The sequence below is a fragment of the Oxyura jamaicensis genome, chromosome 4, assembly GCF_011077185.1.
Source record: "Oxyura jamaicensis isolate SHBP4307 breed ruddy duck chromosome 4, BPBGC_Ojam_1.0, whole genome shotgun sequence".
Taxonomy (NCBI): Eukaryota; Metazoa; Chordata; class Aves; order Anseriformes; family Anatidae; genus Oxyura; species Oxyura jamaicensis.
Genome location: NC_048896.1, coordinates 18,427,958 through 18,442,327, shown reverse-complemented (window position 1 = coordinate 18,442,327; position 14,370 = coordinate 18,427,958). Strand labels below are relative to the sequence as shown.

The following is a 14,370-nucleotide window of genomic DNA, read 5'->3' as shown; positions in this document are numbered from 1 at the left end:
CCCTTCCTTCTCTGAAAGTCCCCCTGGTTTTTAACTTGCGTTCCCGCAGCATGACAGATGCCTCACTTGGCGAGCACACAGCTTTGGGAGCCACTTCTCCACTTGCCTGGTAACCAGACAGGAGGAAATAGGGGCTGTAGCAAATGCTGCAGCGTGGAGGTTGAAATTTGAGGCATGGTGGTGCGAGGGCTCCCTATGCTGAGGGCTCAGCCTTACAGGGCTGGAAGCCCTGGGCTGGTAGAGGAGCATCGCTGCTGGCCACGCTCCCTTGGGGGTGAGGATGGGGCCCGTACAGTGCCCTAAGGGTGTGCGGGGCCAAGTACCAGCAGAAAGGAAACCCTGAAGTGGTCAGTGGGCACGTTCCAAGCTGGGAGTGAAAAGCAGCCCACGGAGCTGCTCCCAGCAGATTATATCCCTCAAGCCCCGCACGCTCACCTGGTTGCAACCAAGAGAAAAGGCAAGCACCAGCCCTGCTCTGTGCCCCGTGCAGGTGTGATAGCTGGTCCAACTCAGACAGATCCCTGGAGCAGACCTCATCGGACGACGTGTTTGTCGACTCGCTGCAGTCCCAGCCCTCGCCGTACCTCGTGCAGCCCTGCGGCACCATGCACCAGGACGCGGCCCTGCTGGCAAACCCCGGCGCCGTGCCCAGGAGCACCGACGTGAGCGGGACGCCCAGTGACTTTTCCTCCTCCTCTCCGCTGCTGGGGACGCCGCTGACGCCGACCTTTCAGATTGACCAGAGCCAAAGTGCGCTGCCCTACGGCGTGAGCCAGCTGGATGTGCTCTCCAACACGCCCCCCCCCGCGGCCCCCCAAGCCCACCCACTTCTTGGACAGGCGAGGAGACGAGGCGGGCGGCGGGGCGCTGCAGAACGGCCACGCGGGGACCTGCCGGGCTCCAGTGGTGCTGGTGCCCAGGAGGATCTCCCTGTCCAGCCTGGACAACGTGAGGAACTGGAAAGGTGAGCGTGTCTCAGAGGTGGTGGCACTGGGAGGGACGGGAGGGTGCCCACTGCTGTGATGCTTCATGTCAGCCCCAAAATGGTCTGAGTAGGGTTTAGACCTGTCCGAGTAGGGTTTAGACCTGTCCGAGTAGGGTTTAGACCTGTCCATCGCTTGCACTCAGCTCCTGCCCCTCTGTTTCTGGAGGTCAAAGCGTGGGCTCGTCCAGGGGAAGTGCCTTTGTGGCTCCGCACACTGAGTCCTCTCCGTAACAGCAGCGTTTCTTTTCTCATGCTAAAGGACAGGATGCCAGGGAGATGCTGGGGATGGGATGTAATCCTGGGTGCACTGGGGACTCGGTGTCCTTCAGCAAATCCCCCTCTATCCTTGCATTTCCTCCTGGCTAGCCTGGAAACCTGCTGCAGAGGGAGACGGCTGCAAAGCAAGCCCTGCTCCCAGCTGGGGTGCCTTTCTGTTCTTGAAAACAGTCTCAAGGAATGGCTGAAAACCAGGAACATCCAGGTGACAAAATCCAGTGTACACAGACGATGCGAGTTGTGTTTTGTGGACCCACAGAACAGAGGGAAGCAGCTGGCTGGAAAGCATCAAACATTTTGCAGTGACGTGTCATTTTTGATGAGGAGACAAGGCAGGGTTTTATGGATGAGCATCCTTCAGGCCCCTGTAGCCTGAATGAGCTCTCAGTGTCTGGAGCCGTTAGATCTTGCCCTTAGAGCTCAGGCACCAGAGCAAGGAGAGCTCTGCCCGGGCTGTTTATCAGTGTACAAACAATTCTTGGAAGGTTTCTGCAGAAACACCCATCGGTGGAAATGCTCTTCTTTGTTATCAGTTACGCCTGTTTGCTCCCTAAAAACGCTGCTTTCGCTACGCCGTGTGTGCTGCTCCAGCACTGCTGGCATGCGTGAGGTGGTTGATGTTTCTCCATCCCAATTCACACCAAAAGGTTCGTACGAGGATGAAGTGTCCAAATGTCATGTTCTGCTGCTGTGCTGCAAGGTTATCTCTGCCTGACAGGGGGCAGCAATGAATTAATAAGTGCTGCTGGGTGTTTTTTTCTTCCCCCAAGTGCAGCTGAAACTAATTGAAAGGTTAAACTCTGAATTAAAATGTGCTTCACAAAGGACAGTCTGAAGAAGAAACAGGGAGAAAGCAGCGGCTGCTCGTGGGCTCCTGGAGTGAGCCCATTTGAGTTTGGTTCATTTTTTTTTTTGCCCTTAGCAATGTGTAAAAGCTGAACGGCTGTGAATCAGCTGCAAACGTAGGATGGGCTGGTAAAGCACCTGTACCGGTGCACCTGGCTGCTTTTGTGCCAAAATGAGGAACTTTATCCCTCCCAGGACAACGCCTGCCCACCCCAACGCCCACCCTCACCATCAGTACTGCTTCCTTCTCCTTGGCACTTCTGTGCTGAGCCCTGAGCTGCAGTGCAGCACGGACACCTCCCAGCTACAGCAGGGTGCAGGGCTCACCGCGCTCCTACCTGGGGGCCCTGAGAGCACAGAAAGGCACTTTTCTGATCAGAAAGTCATTTTCCAGAAAGGGATGGTAGAGTTGTAAGTATGGGTAGAACTGTATGTAACCATGCACGCCTGTGTGTGTGCTTGTATACATGCCCATGTGGTAGGAGTGACAGCAGTGCTGCTTCCTCCAATTCCCCCAGTTCCTTTTTTCTGCCCTACTTGAAAACAAACTGTAACAGCCTTCCATTATTTACCATAAAATCAGGCAAAAAACCTTCCGGCAGCTACCACTGCTGATCTAAATACTGAATGCCATTTTTCACTTTTTGTTGCCTTTTCCTTCAAAAAGTAAGTTGACCTACATGGAGAGGAGGGCAACCTGCACAATGGGACCTTCCCTCTGGCGGATTGTCCCCCACAGCTCGAGCCACGTGCATCATGTCAGCATTTCTGGGTGGCAGAGAAGAATTTCTCCCCTCTGTTAGGCTTGCTTGCGCACCCCTGCTAGAACAACGTGCATTTCCCAGGCACCCCGCACCATAGGCACCCAAATGCTTTCCAAACAGCAGAATAACCTTCCCTACGTCCCTTTGCTATAATTCCTTATCTGAGAGATGGGAAACAGAGGGACTAGAGCAGATATTGGGTTCAGATGTTAGTCTGCTTGGTTGCTTGCTCTCCGTGCCAGTCTTTCCCCCCAGCTGCTTGTGACTATGGGAAGCCTCAGTTTCCCAGGGGTACACGAGCATGTTCCTTGGCTTCATCATACTGAAAATAGCCAAAATTGCTCTTGAAACACTACCAAGTTGGTTCTGGTCTTGTGTGTCATTTCCTCATTTAGGGTAAATACCAGGAGTTTGGGAATCTCTGTAACGCTCTAGTTAGTGTAGAGCCACGTGTTTTACTGCAGCATTATTGCCATCAGGTTGGACTACCTTGCACATTTTTAATCGCTTTTTTCTGTGCAGCAGACGTGGAAGGCAGTTCTTTAAGAAGTCGGGACAAGAGGCTTAGCTTGAATTTGGTAAGTACTCTGCTTGCATAAACTTAAACACTGATGCATGTGGGCTTAAGAAAGTGAGACATTTCACATTCTGGTAGTCAGTCATCTGCTGGACTCAGCAAAAAAAAATAAAAAGTAGGAAGAAGCAGCCCTTGGCTTCAGATAACTTCCATGTTGCTTCTTTGTGGCAATGGGAAGAGGGAGGCCACACCATGGAGCCCCTGGTTTTAAAGCAGACAAAGCCAGGTCTGCTGTGAAGGACTCAAGTAACCTCAAGAATGGAGCTGTTGACCACAAGCACCTGAGAAAGCCGCTTCCCTCTTGGGGAAAAAAGAGGCTTAACGAAGCCTATTGCTTCCTGATTCCGAGGGGTATCCCCTCTTCAGGATGTAGGAGAGGCTGTGATCAAAGCACCTGTGATTCAGCACTCTGTCAGCCCAAAGCTCCTGGCCCAGCTTGGGCAGATGTGGGTTACGTGTGGCACCAGCAGGCATCACACAGCCAGCCTGCTGTCTGGCATTGCGCGCTGCTTTCTGTGCGGGAGCTCCTTTGCTGCTTGTATGCAAGCCCTGGTGGTGTGCAGCTTGTGTGCCTCTCCTCTGGAAGCTCACAGGGTTGGTGATCAACCTTTAGTGTTTATTTTCAGCTATCAGAAGTAACTTGTGTCTGTATCTCTGCTCTCTCGGCTTCTACATGTGCAAAAATCCAGTTGTTCTCCTTTCAGAAGTTTTTTGTATGAAAGGACTTCCTTCATTCTGTAGGTCCGAATTGCTGCTGGGAGAGGCAAACCTACTTAAGTCACCCCTAAGTTTGGTCCTAGTGTCCAGCAGCAAGTTGCTGAGCTCCTCCCGGGCTGGCACGAGCACCTGAACCGAGTGTGTCTCCTGTCCTTGCGTGTCGTGGCGAGGTCTCAGCAGGACCTCCCAAGCTGCTCGGGGCGAGCTGTTTGTTCACCACCATTTCTTTCTCCTTTCTTCCCTCGCTGCTGAAGCCCTGCCGGTTCTCCCCGCTCTACTCGACAGCCGCGGATGGCGCAGAGGACAGTTACGTGCCCATGCGCCCCAGCACCTCTCCCTCGGCACCCGGCTCCGACTGCTCGCCCGACGGCTACATCCCCATGAGCCCCAGCTCAGCCACCTTCACCTTCCCTGTGGTTAGCACTGAAAAACTCACCAGCCCCTTACCCGAGCTGCCCTCCGACCTGGAGCCACCTCCGGTGAACCGAGACCTCAAGCCTCGCAGGAAATGTAAGGCCAGACCTAAAGAGCAACTGGGATGCGGGTGGCCTTGGCACGTCCCAGGGCTTCTTCCATCTGTAGAAGGGGCTGAATGCCGGTATAGGAGCCTTGAGTACTGCGGTGTAGCAGGGTGCATCCATGGGGCTGCTTGCAAGCAGAGGACAAGCGTCTGCACCCACTTCTGCTGCAGCCACGTCAGCGTGGGGCAGGAGTGAGGACCCGCTCTGTAGCAAGACGGGAGGCTAACCCCTGCATGCTGCTGCCTCACCAGCTCCCCGGCCTCCCAGGAACGGGGCATCCAAATGCTCAAATCCTCCACTCGATGTGTGGGCTGTTGGTTAAAGCCCTGCTCGGTGGGTGCAGCTGTCTTGGTTTCATCAGGAATTTCCTGCAGATTCTGTTACTTTCCATTCCAGCTTCTCAAAGCACTTCCAAAATTTGGGTTGATGATGTGCTGGTGACAAAATATGGCTATGCAGAAAAAAAATTGCCAAAGCCTAACCTATGGGAAAGCTGTGTGGGCTACGGAGCCACAGGGGTACTCAGAAATGGGTTGAGGAAATGCTACGTGAAGCCGGGGGAGAAATGCAGAGCACTGCCAGGAAGCAAAGCAAGCTCAGGTCCGTGCTTAGAGGGTTTTGAGAACTGAAAGGAAAACATACGGAGGTGTGAGGAGAGATCTCCACGTGTAGGACCTTTGGGTTTAGGAGAGAGCCCAAAGCCTGCCGTGACCTGAAGGCTGAACTGTCCATTGCAGGCAGCACGTGCTGGGCTGCTCTGAGGCAAGGGTCAGACATGGATCTTGCAGGGCATTTGCTCTCCTAGTGCCCGATGTATTCATCCTATGGGTTTTGAGTACATGAGGGACTTTGCTTTCCGGCACTGACTGAAGTGGTCATCTGTTACTGACTTCTGTCTCAGTTATATCAGTTACATCCTGTGAAATACTCGATTTCTTGCATTTTTCTAATCAATTCATGCTTTTCTTGAGCCCTGCTTTTGCAAATGTCGTTCCTTTTGTGTCTCCCTGCAGCACGGCCACCTCCTCTGGACTTGAGGAATCTCTCCACAATCCGTGAGCACGCTGCCGTGACCAGGATGTGGACTGTGCCTTAGTAAGTCACCACAAAACCCACCGTTGCAATCTTTCAAGCATTAACATTGCGGGATAGAGTTAAAAGTAACTTATCACATTCCACAAGACACCGCTTCCTGGCAAAGTCCACACACCAAAATTCCCCAGGGCTCCTTCCAGCGTCCCCCAGGAGTTTGCTGTCTCTAAAAAGCAAGGCTCCCTTTTGAGACTGGCAGCTCCAGGAAGTTGAGCATCACCCAGTGCTGTCAGGAGGGATGTGTTTTGGGTATCTTGCAAATTAGGGTTTGCAAGAAACTCAGTCTCTTGTGAAGGTTCCTTTGGGAAAGGCCAGAGCTAATCTGCTCTGGTGTGGCTGCTGTGATGGCTAAAAGCTTCACATGCCTCAATTATCTTTTTTTCTGGAGTGATAGCATCATTTTTGTTTCTGAAAACTGAGATAGAAGATAGTTAAGATCAAGATCTGCCTGACTTGTCGCCTGGGTGCAGGCTTCTGTGCTGCCACGTGGAAACTGAGGTTTGATCTGCTGGTGTGACCTTGTGTCCCTGGAAGTGAGCTGTGGGGAAAAAACAAACGCTTTTGTTCACACAGGCAGTGCGAACGGGTGGTGCTGTCGGGCTCCAGCTGCAGAGAGATTCAACCTGAGGGAGCTCGAGAGGAGGGGAGGCCACAGGGAGATGCTCGGGGGAAAGCTCAGTGGCTGCAGAGCCCTCTCCCAGCCCATCTTTCTGAACCAGTTAACCCCACGGGCTGCCTGTGAGGGCAGCCCAGCAGCCTGCCTCCCCAGCATCCCTGCCAGAGCGCCGCAGCTAATTAGTGCTGACACAGTGCAGAGTCCTGAAGGATAACGAGCTCAGGGGGGAGTTTGCATGTTTCACATTAACAAAACTAAAAAAGCAGGCTGCCCGGAACTAATAAAGCAGAAGGAATTACGCCGTTCATGCTGCACCAAGTAGCCACCCAGTTTCCTAATAGCTAACCCCCCTGTGCCAGCCTGCCATCGTTCACTCGTGGTACACCTCGGACAGCTCTGAGAGTGGAAAAGATTTCCTTGAACAAGGGCTGAGCTGCAGCCATCTCCACGGCACAGACAGCGTGTGTTTACACAGGGTTTGGAGCCAGCCAGCTCCTCCGTGTGCCCCTCCAGTAGCTGTTTAATTTGTGTCAGTCCCCAGAAAGGGGGTGCCCACACAGCTAGCAGCCCCAGTGGCACTCGTTACCCTAATGAGTGCTGTCTGTGCCCCTTGCTGGAGAATGGCTCCAACGTTTTATGCTTTCTGTCATACCAGAGACAGCAAACTTTCATAAATCCTCCCCCGAAATAAAAAGACACTTGGAGGAACGTAACACTTTCTGGAACTAAGGAATGTTTTTGGACATCCTCTCTATAAAGGCTGCAGCGTTAGTGCGAGCTTATTCCCCATATGGACTGTGTCAGGCTTTGGCTTCATTTCAGAGCATCTGTAAGATGCTTCCTTAACCTCTCCTGTGTTTTTCTTCATAGCAATCGAATGAGCTTTATCTCACCAGAAAGAGACGGTATTAATTCAGCAAGAATATTTGCCAATTCAGTTTCCGGAGAAGAGGAAGAAAGTTACATTCATATGGTAATCTTCATTTTCACACAGCCATCCTTTGCTTTATTCTGCTCTGTCACATTGATGGAGAATGCAGAAGTTTGTTTTCTAAGAAAAAATGTTGAGGAGGTTTGTCCTTTGCCTTCTGTTTGAACAAAAAATGATGAAATGGTTTTAAACCCAAGACAGTGGGGCCAATTTACAGAGAGATAAGGGGAGCCCTTCTTCTGCTCCGCAGAACTCAGCTGTTCGCCCACGAATGTTGCTGAGCAGTTCCAAGAGAGCACAGGGATCAGCCATATTTACATGAGAACTCATTAAGGTGAAGGCAACTGAAATCTTTTCACCTTTCAGAAGTGTGCCCTGCAGAAATCTCCTAGGAAATGACAGCAAGCCGTTAGTGCACTTCCTAAAGAAACACACCAAATATTGTGCAGAAACAGAATGCCCATTGCAGTCTCCTATTGCTTCTGCTTTGGCTGGTGGCACTAACCCCACTTCCCATCCCACGAGAGAAGAACATCTGGCTTTGTGGCTTCCTTTTCTTCATTCACTCTCTAGCCATATCTTGCAAAAGACCAGAACCTCGGTTTCCTCTGAGTTTTAGGTGGAAATTGGCTCAGATCAAGAGATTTGAGATCCATGTCTGCCCATCTGGCTCCAGAGCCGAAGCCCCGCAGCAGTGGCCATACAGATGCATTGCGAAACTGAGCACAGCCTCCTTAAACAATCGGCCCAAATTTCAACCCACACCATTCCCAGACCAAAATCTGCTTGGTAGGGCACTTGCAATGTAACTACTCCCCGTTTGATTTTCCGCTCAATTAAAACCTTCCACATGCTTGTGGTCGCTTTGATTTCCCTGGCACTAGATGTGGACAGATACCACCACGATGGCTCAGCTGACCCTGCTGTGAACCTGAGCCTTCCAGGGTTTGGGGCAAGAAGCTGGGCTCCTGCCTGGGGATATTGTCGAAATCAGAATGAGATTCAGCACGGTTTGCTGGTTTTGCCATAATGACCGGGAGAAAAAGGCACTCTCCATTTCCTTGTGGAACCCTCCAGCTAGTCAGTGTTACCCCGCGGGTCGTCACCAAAGGCTGTCCCGTGGGTGCTGGCCGGCCTCACTCGCGCGCTGCCGGGGGAGCCTCCTGCTCCCGGTGCCGTCCTGCTTCCTCCTGGGGTCGTGTTTTAAGAGCATTAAAAGTTTCTCTTCTTTCCTGACAGGAACACAGACAGGCAACATCTCCATACAGTGGTGCTTTTCCATGGACAAGGAAATCTAACCTTGATTACTTAGCATTGGATTTTAATTCTGCTTCCCCATCCCCTGTACAGAAGGTATGAGTCCCCTGTGAAGAAAAACCAAACCTCCTCTCTTTGTGTCTGCTGGGAGGAAAAGACTAAGAGCCATGCTCTGTTAGGTACCAGTCCCGTTTCCAGTGGCAAGATTAACCCCTTAAAGCAGAATTAGGGCGATGGCAAGGTGTCCTTAGCTTGCCTTGTAGGGCTGCCATTCACTTGAGCTCAGCAGAGGGCAGGAGGCTCCACCTGTGGGCGAGCCTGTTGGTGCTTGAAGGATCTCAGCATGCTCTTCCATTTTCATAGTCTCCCTTTCCTACTGGTTTTCCCCCCAGTCTCTCTGCAGTAACAAGTGTACAGCCCACGATAAATTCATCAGGTAAAACTGTACCATCTCTCGTAACACGGCAAAACGCGCACTTTTGTTCTTGCGTCTCCAAAAGCATTTTAATTTCTTTAGCAACGCTGAGAACCTGCAAACCCTGTTCCAAAGAGCTTCCAGCCTGCCCAGGCAGTGGGCAGGTACCGCAGCAAAGCCAGGCTGCTGAGGACGTTTTGTGTCCTGTAGAGCTTTTTATCCATCCGTTAATACTCCTGAAGGCAAAAGACTTGGGACACCAAAACTTTCTTAAAAGCAGACCATTCCTCTGGTTAAATGCAGGCGGGTTATCCCCAGCAGGATGGCCTGCGTGACGAGGCAGCGGTGATCTGCAGGGGAAGAGCCAGGGCAGCGGTTTCCTCGCCCAGCAAAGCAAGCTGGGCTGAGCGCCGGGGAGCCAGGTGGGGGCTGCAGCGCTGGCAGGCTGTAAAGCAACGCTTCTGTCAGCTGATGTCACTGTGAGCTTCGAGGTGGAGCCAGGCAAGCAGGGAACAAGGGGTAACAGAAAATCAAGCCGGGTTTCGCTCGCATCCCTTCTCACAGCCTAAATAAATGTGTTGGTCTTTGTCTCCCACAGAAACCGTTTCTTTCTGAGGAGCAGAGAGTGGACTACGTGCAGGTGGATGAACAGAAGACTCAAGCTTTACAGAACACTAAGCAGGAATGGACAGATGAGAGGCAATCAAAAGTTTAAAGGAAGAAGGTTGGGATCTGGAGGAGATTTTTTTTTTTTTTTTGCACTGGAACCACGACGTTAATGAAGCAGCTATCACAGAGCTCAAAGGTGGGGCTGTAAGATGCTTGCAATCTCCCAAGGAGTGGCATTTTTGCTGGAAACCTTTGATTTTGGCTGGAAGAAGCATGTTGAATGAGTGAGTGGTTCGCTGATGACTGAAGGAATGCATTACCCTTTTTACTGCCCTTACTGGTAAGCTACATGGTACCATGCCCTGTCATGATTCTGGGACGAGTCGTACACCTAACCGTAACAAATCCACTACACGTCGCATTAATCTAGGTAGTCCTCCCCTCTCCCTCTGTCATGTAATTCCTAGTTGCTAAAGCTATTTTTTGATGTTCCTACGGACACTGCGGGTGCTCGGGCTGCTTCTGGCAGCAGGCACCTGGCAGGTAGCAGTGACTAATCAACTAAGGGCTAAAATACTGAAACAAAAAGAAAAAAATAACTTTTTATATAGCGCTCAAGCAAAGAGAACTTGGGGAAATTGCTTTTTTTTTTTCCCCTGGGATTAAAAAGCCTGACTCCGAGCTGCTGCTGTCAGAAGCTCAAAACAGGAGTGTGGACCGACGGGACCGGGACGCGTGGTTGCTGACCCTCCGGCTGACGGTCATCGTGTGAAGCTTCTGCTCTCCGTTGTGGCTTGTGCTTGTCGCCTCTCTGTCTGATTACTACTGATGTTTTCTTCCTATCTCGAGGAGTGTCTTCAGCACAGCACAGCTGCTCCTCTAGCAGGAGGCTGCTGACACACAGCTCTTGGCTGGCCAAAAAATAGAAAGGGAAGCTGTGAGCCTGTTTCTGCAAGTCTTGGGAGACCTGGCAAAGGATCAAGAATGCTTTCATCCGAGCTGCAGAAGAAATGCAATTGGAATTGCTGGTAGCAGTCATCAAACTGATTGTTTCATCAGACCCACCCCAAAAAAAAGGAGAATTAGGAAGCGCAGCGCGGTCCGCGAGAGGCTAGCGAGCCTGCCAAAAGCAAACAACAATGCACTCACGCGGCGCGAGGACCTCTGCGTTCAGGAAGCTTATCTACCTTGGGACTTGTTAGGGGTGCTATCTCAGGATCACATATGTGTATAGTTTATGACATATTTAACTTTGAAAAGCTTGGCTGCGATCTGTGTTTTAAGGTGGCGCACAGCCACTCGAGCACTGGCAGCGTGGCCCACACTGGATCGGACCTGGCAGGCTCTGCTCCTGCAGGTAAGTCCCGCTGGCTGTCGAGGTGTGATCCAGCCAGCGAGGACAGCCAGCCAGGGCCCTTATGGAAGATTTCCTCTTTGACAGGGCCAAATCACTGGCCTCCCTCGCGTGCCTGTTGTACCACGATCATCTGACCTCCCCGAAATGCTTACGGACCGAGTCGAGGCTGTAGGAACGTCACTGCAGACGTCGCTGGCGCTGAAGGTTCCTCCTTGCTCTTCTCCCTTCTGCCTCCAGCCCCTGAGCTCTCGCAGGGTGGGAGACGTGGCCAAGTCGCACGCCCTGCTGGCAGGGGCAGCCTCGAGAGCAGAAACGCCATTTTCCTCCTACCTCAAGAGAGCTGAAGTGCTCGCAGGCCTCGCCGTTTCTTTAGAGCAGATGCAGAGCTGGGAGCTCCGTGGTGAGCACCCTGTAAGAACGAAGTTCGCCAGCAGCTTGGCTGGCTCTGGGGCAAACTGGGCACTTGGCTCCATCCCAGAAATTGTCCTGGGTTAGAAAACAAGCTGGTTGAAACAGGGGGTTTACGCTGCAATGAAAGCTGATGCTCGGAAAAGCTTTGAAAATAATCCAAGCTTTTCAGCGTTAATCTGGTGTGAAGTTTAGTTTTTGAACCCCTTTTTTTTTTTTGGTCCTAAAACTGACGTAGGCGAGTGCTGCGGGCGTAGCCGTGGGAGAGGGGAAGTGGGCTCAGGGTGGGGCTGTGGGGATCCGCACCTCTGCAGGGCTGTGCCAGAGAGGGCTGCAGTTAGAAACACGCCTGCCTCTGCTCAGAACTGCCACTGCCAGGCGTACAAATAACAAATGTCACTGAAAGCTTTCAGCGTATGCTGCAGTATGGAGTTACATGTCTGGACGAGATGTGTATTGCATCAGGGGACCGTCATGCTCAGGAGCCTTGCAAAGCACAGAAAGCATCCGCAAAGGGCGAGCACAATGATGCTGCAGAGCCCCAGCTGCAGAGGGAGGGCATGCCAGCCTCCAGTTCAGGCTGCAGGAGCGCGCAAATCAGCTCGTGTTTTACCGGTGTTTCTTTTCATGCTGTCAGGAAACCTGAAGTGGAAAAATACCATGCTATTGAGAACAACTGTCACGCTTGTTACTCTAGTTCGTTGTAAAACTATTTAAACTTGGACAAACGTGGCTACTGGGTCATTCAGAAGGTTAGGAAAGAGCAAGCTCTTTTGGTTTTATTTTCCTAAAAATAAACATTCAGCTTGGAGGTGGCTGTCCTTAGCTCAGTCTCCCCCTTAAGCTTCCGCATGTCTCCTTCCTGCCCCTGGAGCTATCTTATCTCCATCAAACACAGCTTACTGGTTTCTAACTTTCGCTTTGAAACTAAAAGCCAAGTATGGGGTTTTGTTCAGATTTCTCATTTAAGGTCCCGCTCCAGAGTCTGTGACATGTATTCCTGCGCAAGTACAATGCACAAAGCAGGAGCAATTAAAATGCAGAAGTTTAAAAGCAGAGCAGTCCTCCCCAAATGGCTTTGTGTCCCCTCCACGTAGTCAAATTGTGCAATACTCTGAAGAGGGTATAGAAAACGAGGGTGGTGTGAGGATGGCAAAGGCTGACTGCAGAGGTCACCCCCATCATTAGGAATTTCAGTCCGAAATGGAGCCACCACCCTGCCATGGTCCACCAGCGACGTACCCGCATGCTGCTGTCAGCATCCCTGCAACCTGCTGGCAGGAGGAGAGATGTTGCAGTGCTCAGTAAATTCTGCTCGCTGGCCAAAGAGGAAAGAAAAACTGTGAAAGCACCTGAAAACTGAATGAGCTTTTGACAGCGCCGTGTCTGAAAATGTAGTTCAGGCAGGATGCCAGGCACGCCTCTGGCAGCCTCCTCTGTTTACTGCAGGGCTATTGTTTCGTTCTTTGTACTTCGTAAAAAAAAATCAGGGGAGCTGATGCAGAGGGAGGCTCTGCGCCTTCGTGAGCGTGGCACGGGCAGCAGCCCCTTCTGAAGCTCCTGTGTCCTGGGGAGCTCTGCCCTGCCCGGGACCTGCAGTGCCTTCTCCAGCACGGCTGGGGGTTCTGGGTCAAAGCGGGGAAGCATTAAACAAGCGGAATGGGTTTGTTTAATTAGCAGCGTTGCCGTGCGGGGTTTCCAGGTGCAGCTGGACTGTGTGATGAGGTGGAGGACAGGCGGATGGGGCCGGTGCTGTGGTTGCTGTGCGAGCCCCACGAGGAGGTTGTGGGGTCCAGCTGGTTCCTGCACGGCCGGCACCGTGGGGCGCTGGCCCAGCAAGGCACAGGCAGGAGGAGGTTGGGGCCGGTACGGAGCTCTGCTGCCAAATCGCTGTGGCCAGCAGGTGCAAGAACACCTGCTGGAAATAAATCCCAAGGAATAGAAAGGGATTAAACTGCTCTGAACTTCTTTCCCAAGGAGAGCAGGATTTAAGGGCTTGCTGGGAGTTGCACTTGGTCCCGAGGTCTTTGCTCAGTTTGAGTTTAACACAGCCGCATTTGCAGTCCTTCAGTGATCACGCAAAGCATAGCAGGATCCAGGACTCTTGCTTTTTAGACTAAACTGTATTTTCCATTTATAACTCCTTTCTTACAGGAGACAGCATTAAATACCTTGCCATCAGATAGGAACACTTCACCTGAGAAACGCCAACAGCCATTTAACTCGAGCCAGGTGGTTTCCACCCGCTCGCTTTTGCCAAGGGTAGTGCCCGCTCTCTTCCGTGCCGCTGATTACATCATAGATGTACATTTTGGGGTTGACTTTCAGTGATTCAGTGGTTGAGGAATTCAAAGACCATCAGATGCTGTGATGAGAATGAAGCACAGGGCAATGCCTTTCCTTTGTTCCCCTGTTCCGCGAGAATTGCTCAGGTTTGAAAAAAAAAAAGCCACCAAAATAGCAGACTTTGCCATTTCGAAGCCAGAATATTTTTTGTTCAAATAAGAATAAACTTTTTGTGTTGTGCAAATGAAGCATTATACTTTTTTTTTTTTGTATTTGTAAATCTGTGGGGAAGCATTAAGCAGTCATCTCTGTTACGAAGGAGTAAGTCATTGATAGAGCGGAGGGGCTCTCCCTTCCCGATGTTTCATTGTAATGTTGGTTGTACATATTTGCACATTAAACTGTGTATCTTTTTTTTCTAATAAATTAATATAAAACATAGCTGCGATCTTTATGTATTTTGATAAGCAAAGGGAAACCTCCCACATCTTTCATTTTGTGCTTTCTCCATTTTCCAGCCATTATCAGGCTGTGACCTGTTTGTATAAATTATTGGAATGTAAACTCAGATCTGCAAACCATTGTCACACAGCTGTGTGTCAGGAGATCATCTGCAGGTGCCTTGAGGAACAAGCGACGACGAAGCGGTGGCTGCATCCTCCCTGGGGTGTGGGTGAGTGGCTCCTGCTGCAGCCCGGGATGAAGGGGCTGTG

At 51.4% G+C, this 14,370-nt stretch overlaps 1 protein-coding gene across 1 annotated transcript in view; it reads left to right on the top strand.

Moving 5' to 3' along the window:
• GAB3 (GRB2 associated binding protein 3) overlaps nucleotides 1-14,098 on the top strand; it is a 57,481-nt gene extending 43,383 nt beyond the window's left edge. The window contains 8 exon segments of the mRNA XM_035324807.1: nucleotides 491-797; nucleotides 799-964; nucleotides 3,394-3,449; nucleotides 4,420-4,675; nucleotides 5,700-5,781; nucleotides 7,265-7,367; nucleotides 8,565-8,678; nucleotides 9,596-14,098. Of these exon segments, the coding sequence (XP_035180698.1) occupies nucleotides 491-797; nucleotides 799-964; nucleotides 3,394-3,449; nucleotides 4,420-4,675; nucleotides 5,700-5,781; nucleotides 7,265-7,367; nucleotides 8,565-8,678; nucleotides 9,596-9,712 (1,201 nt within the window). The 3' untranslated portion in view covers nucleotides 9,713-14,098.
• Nucleotides 14,099-14,370: the final 272 nt, after the last annotated feature.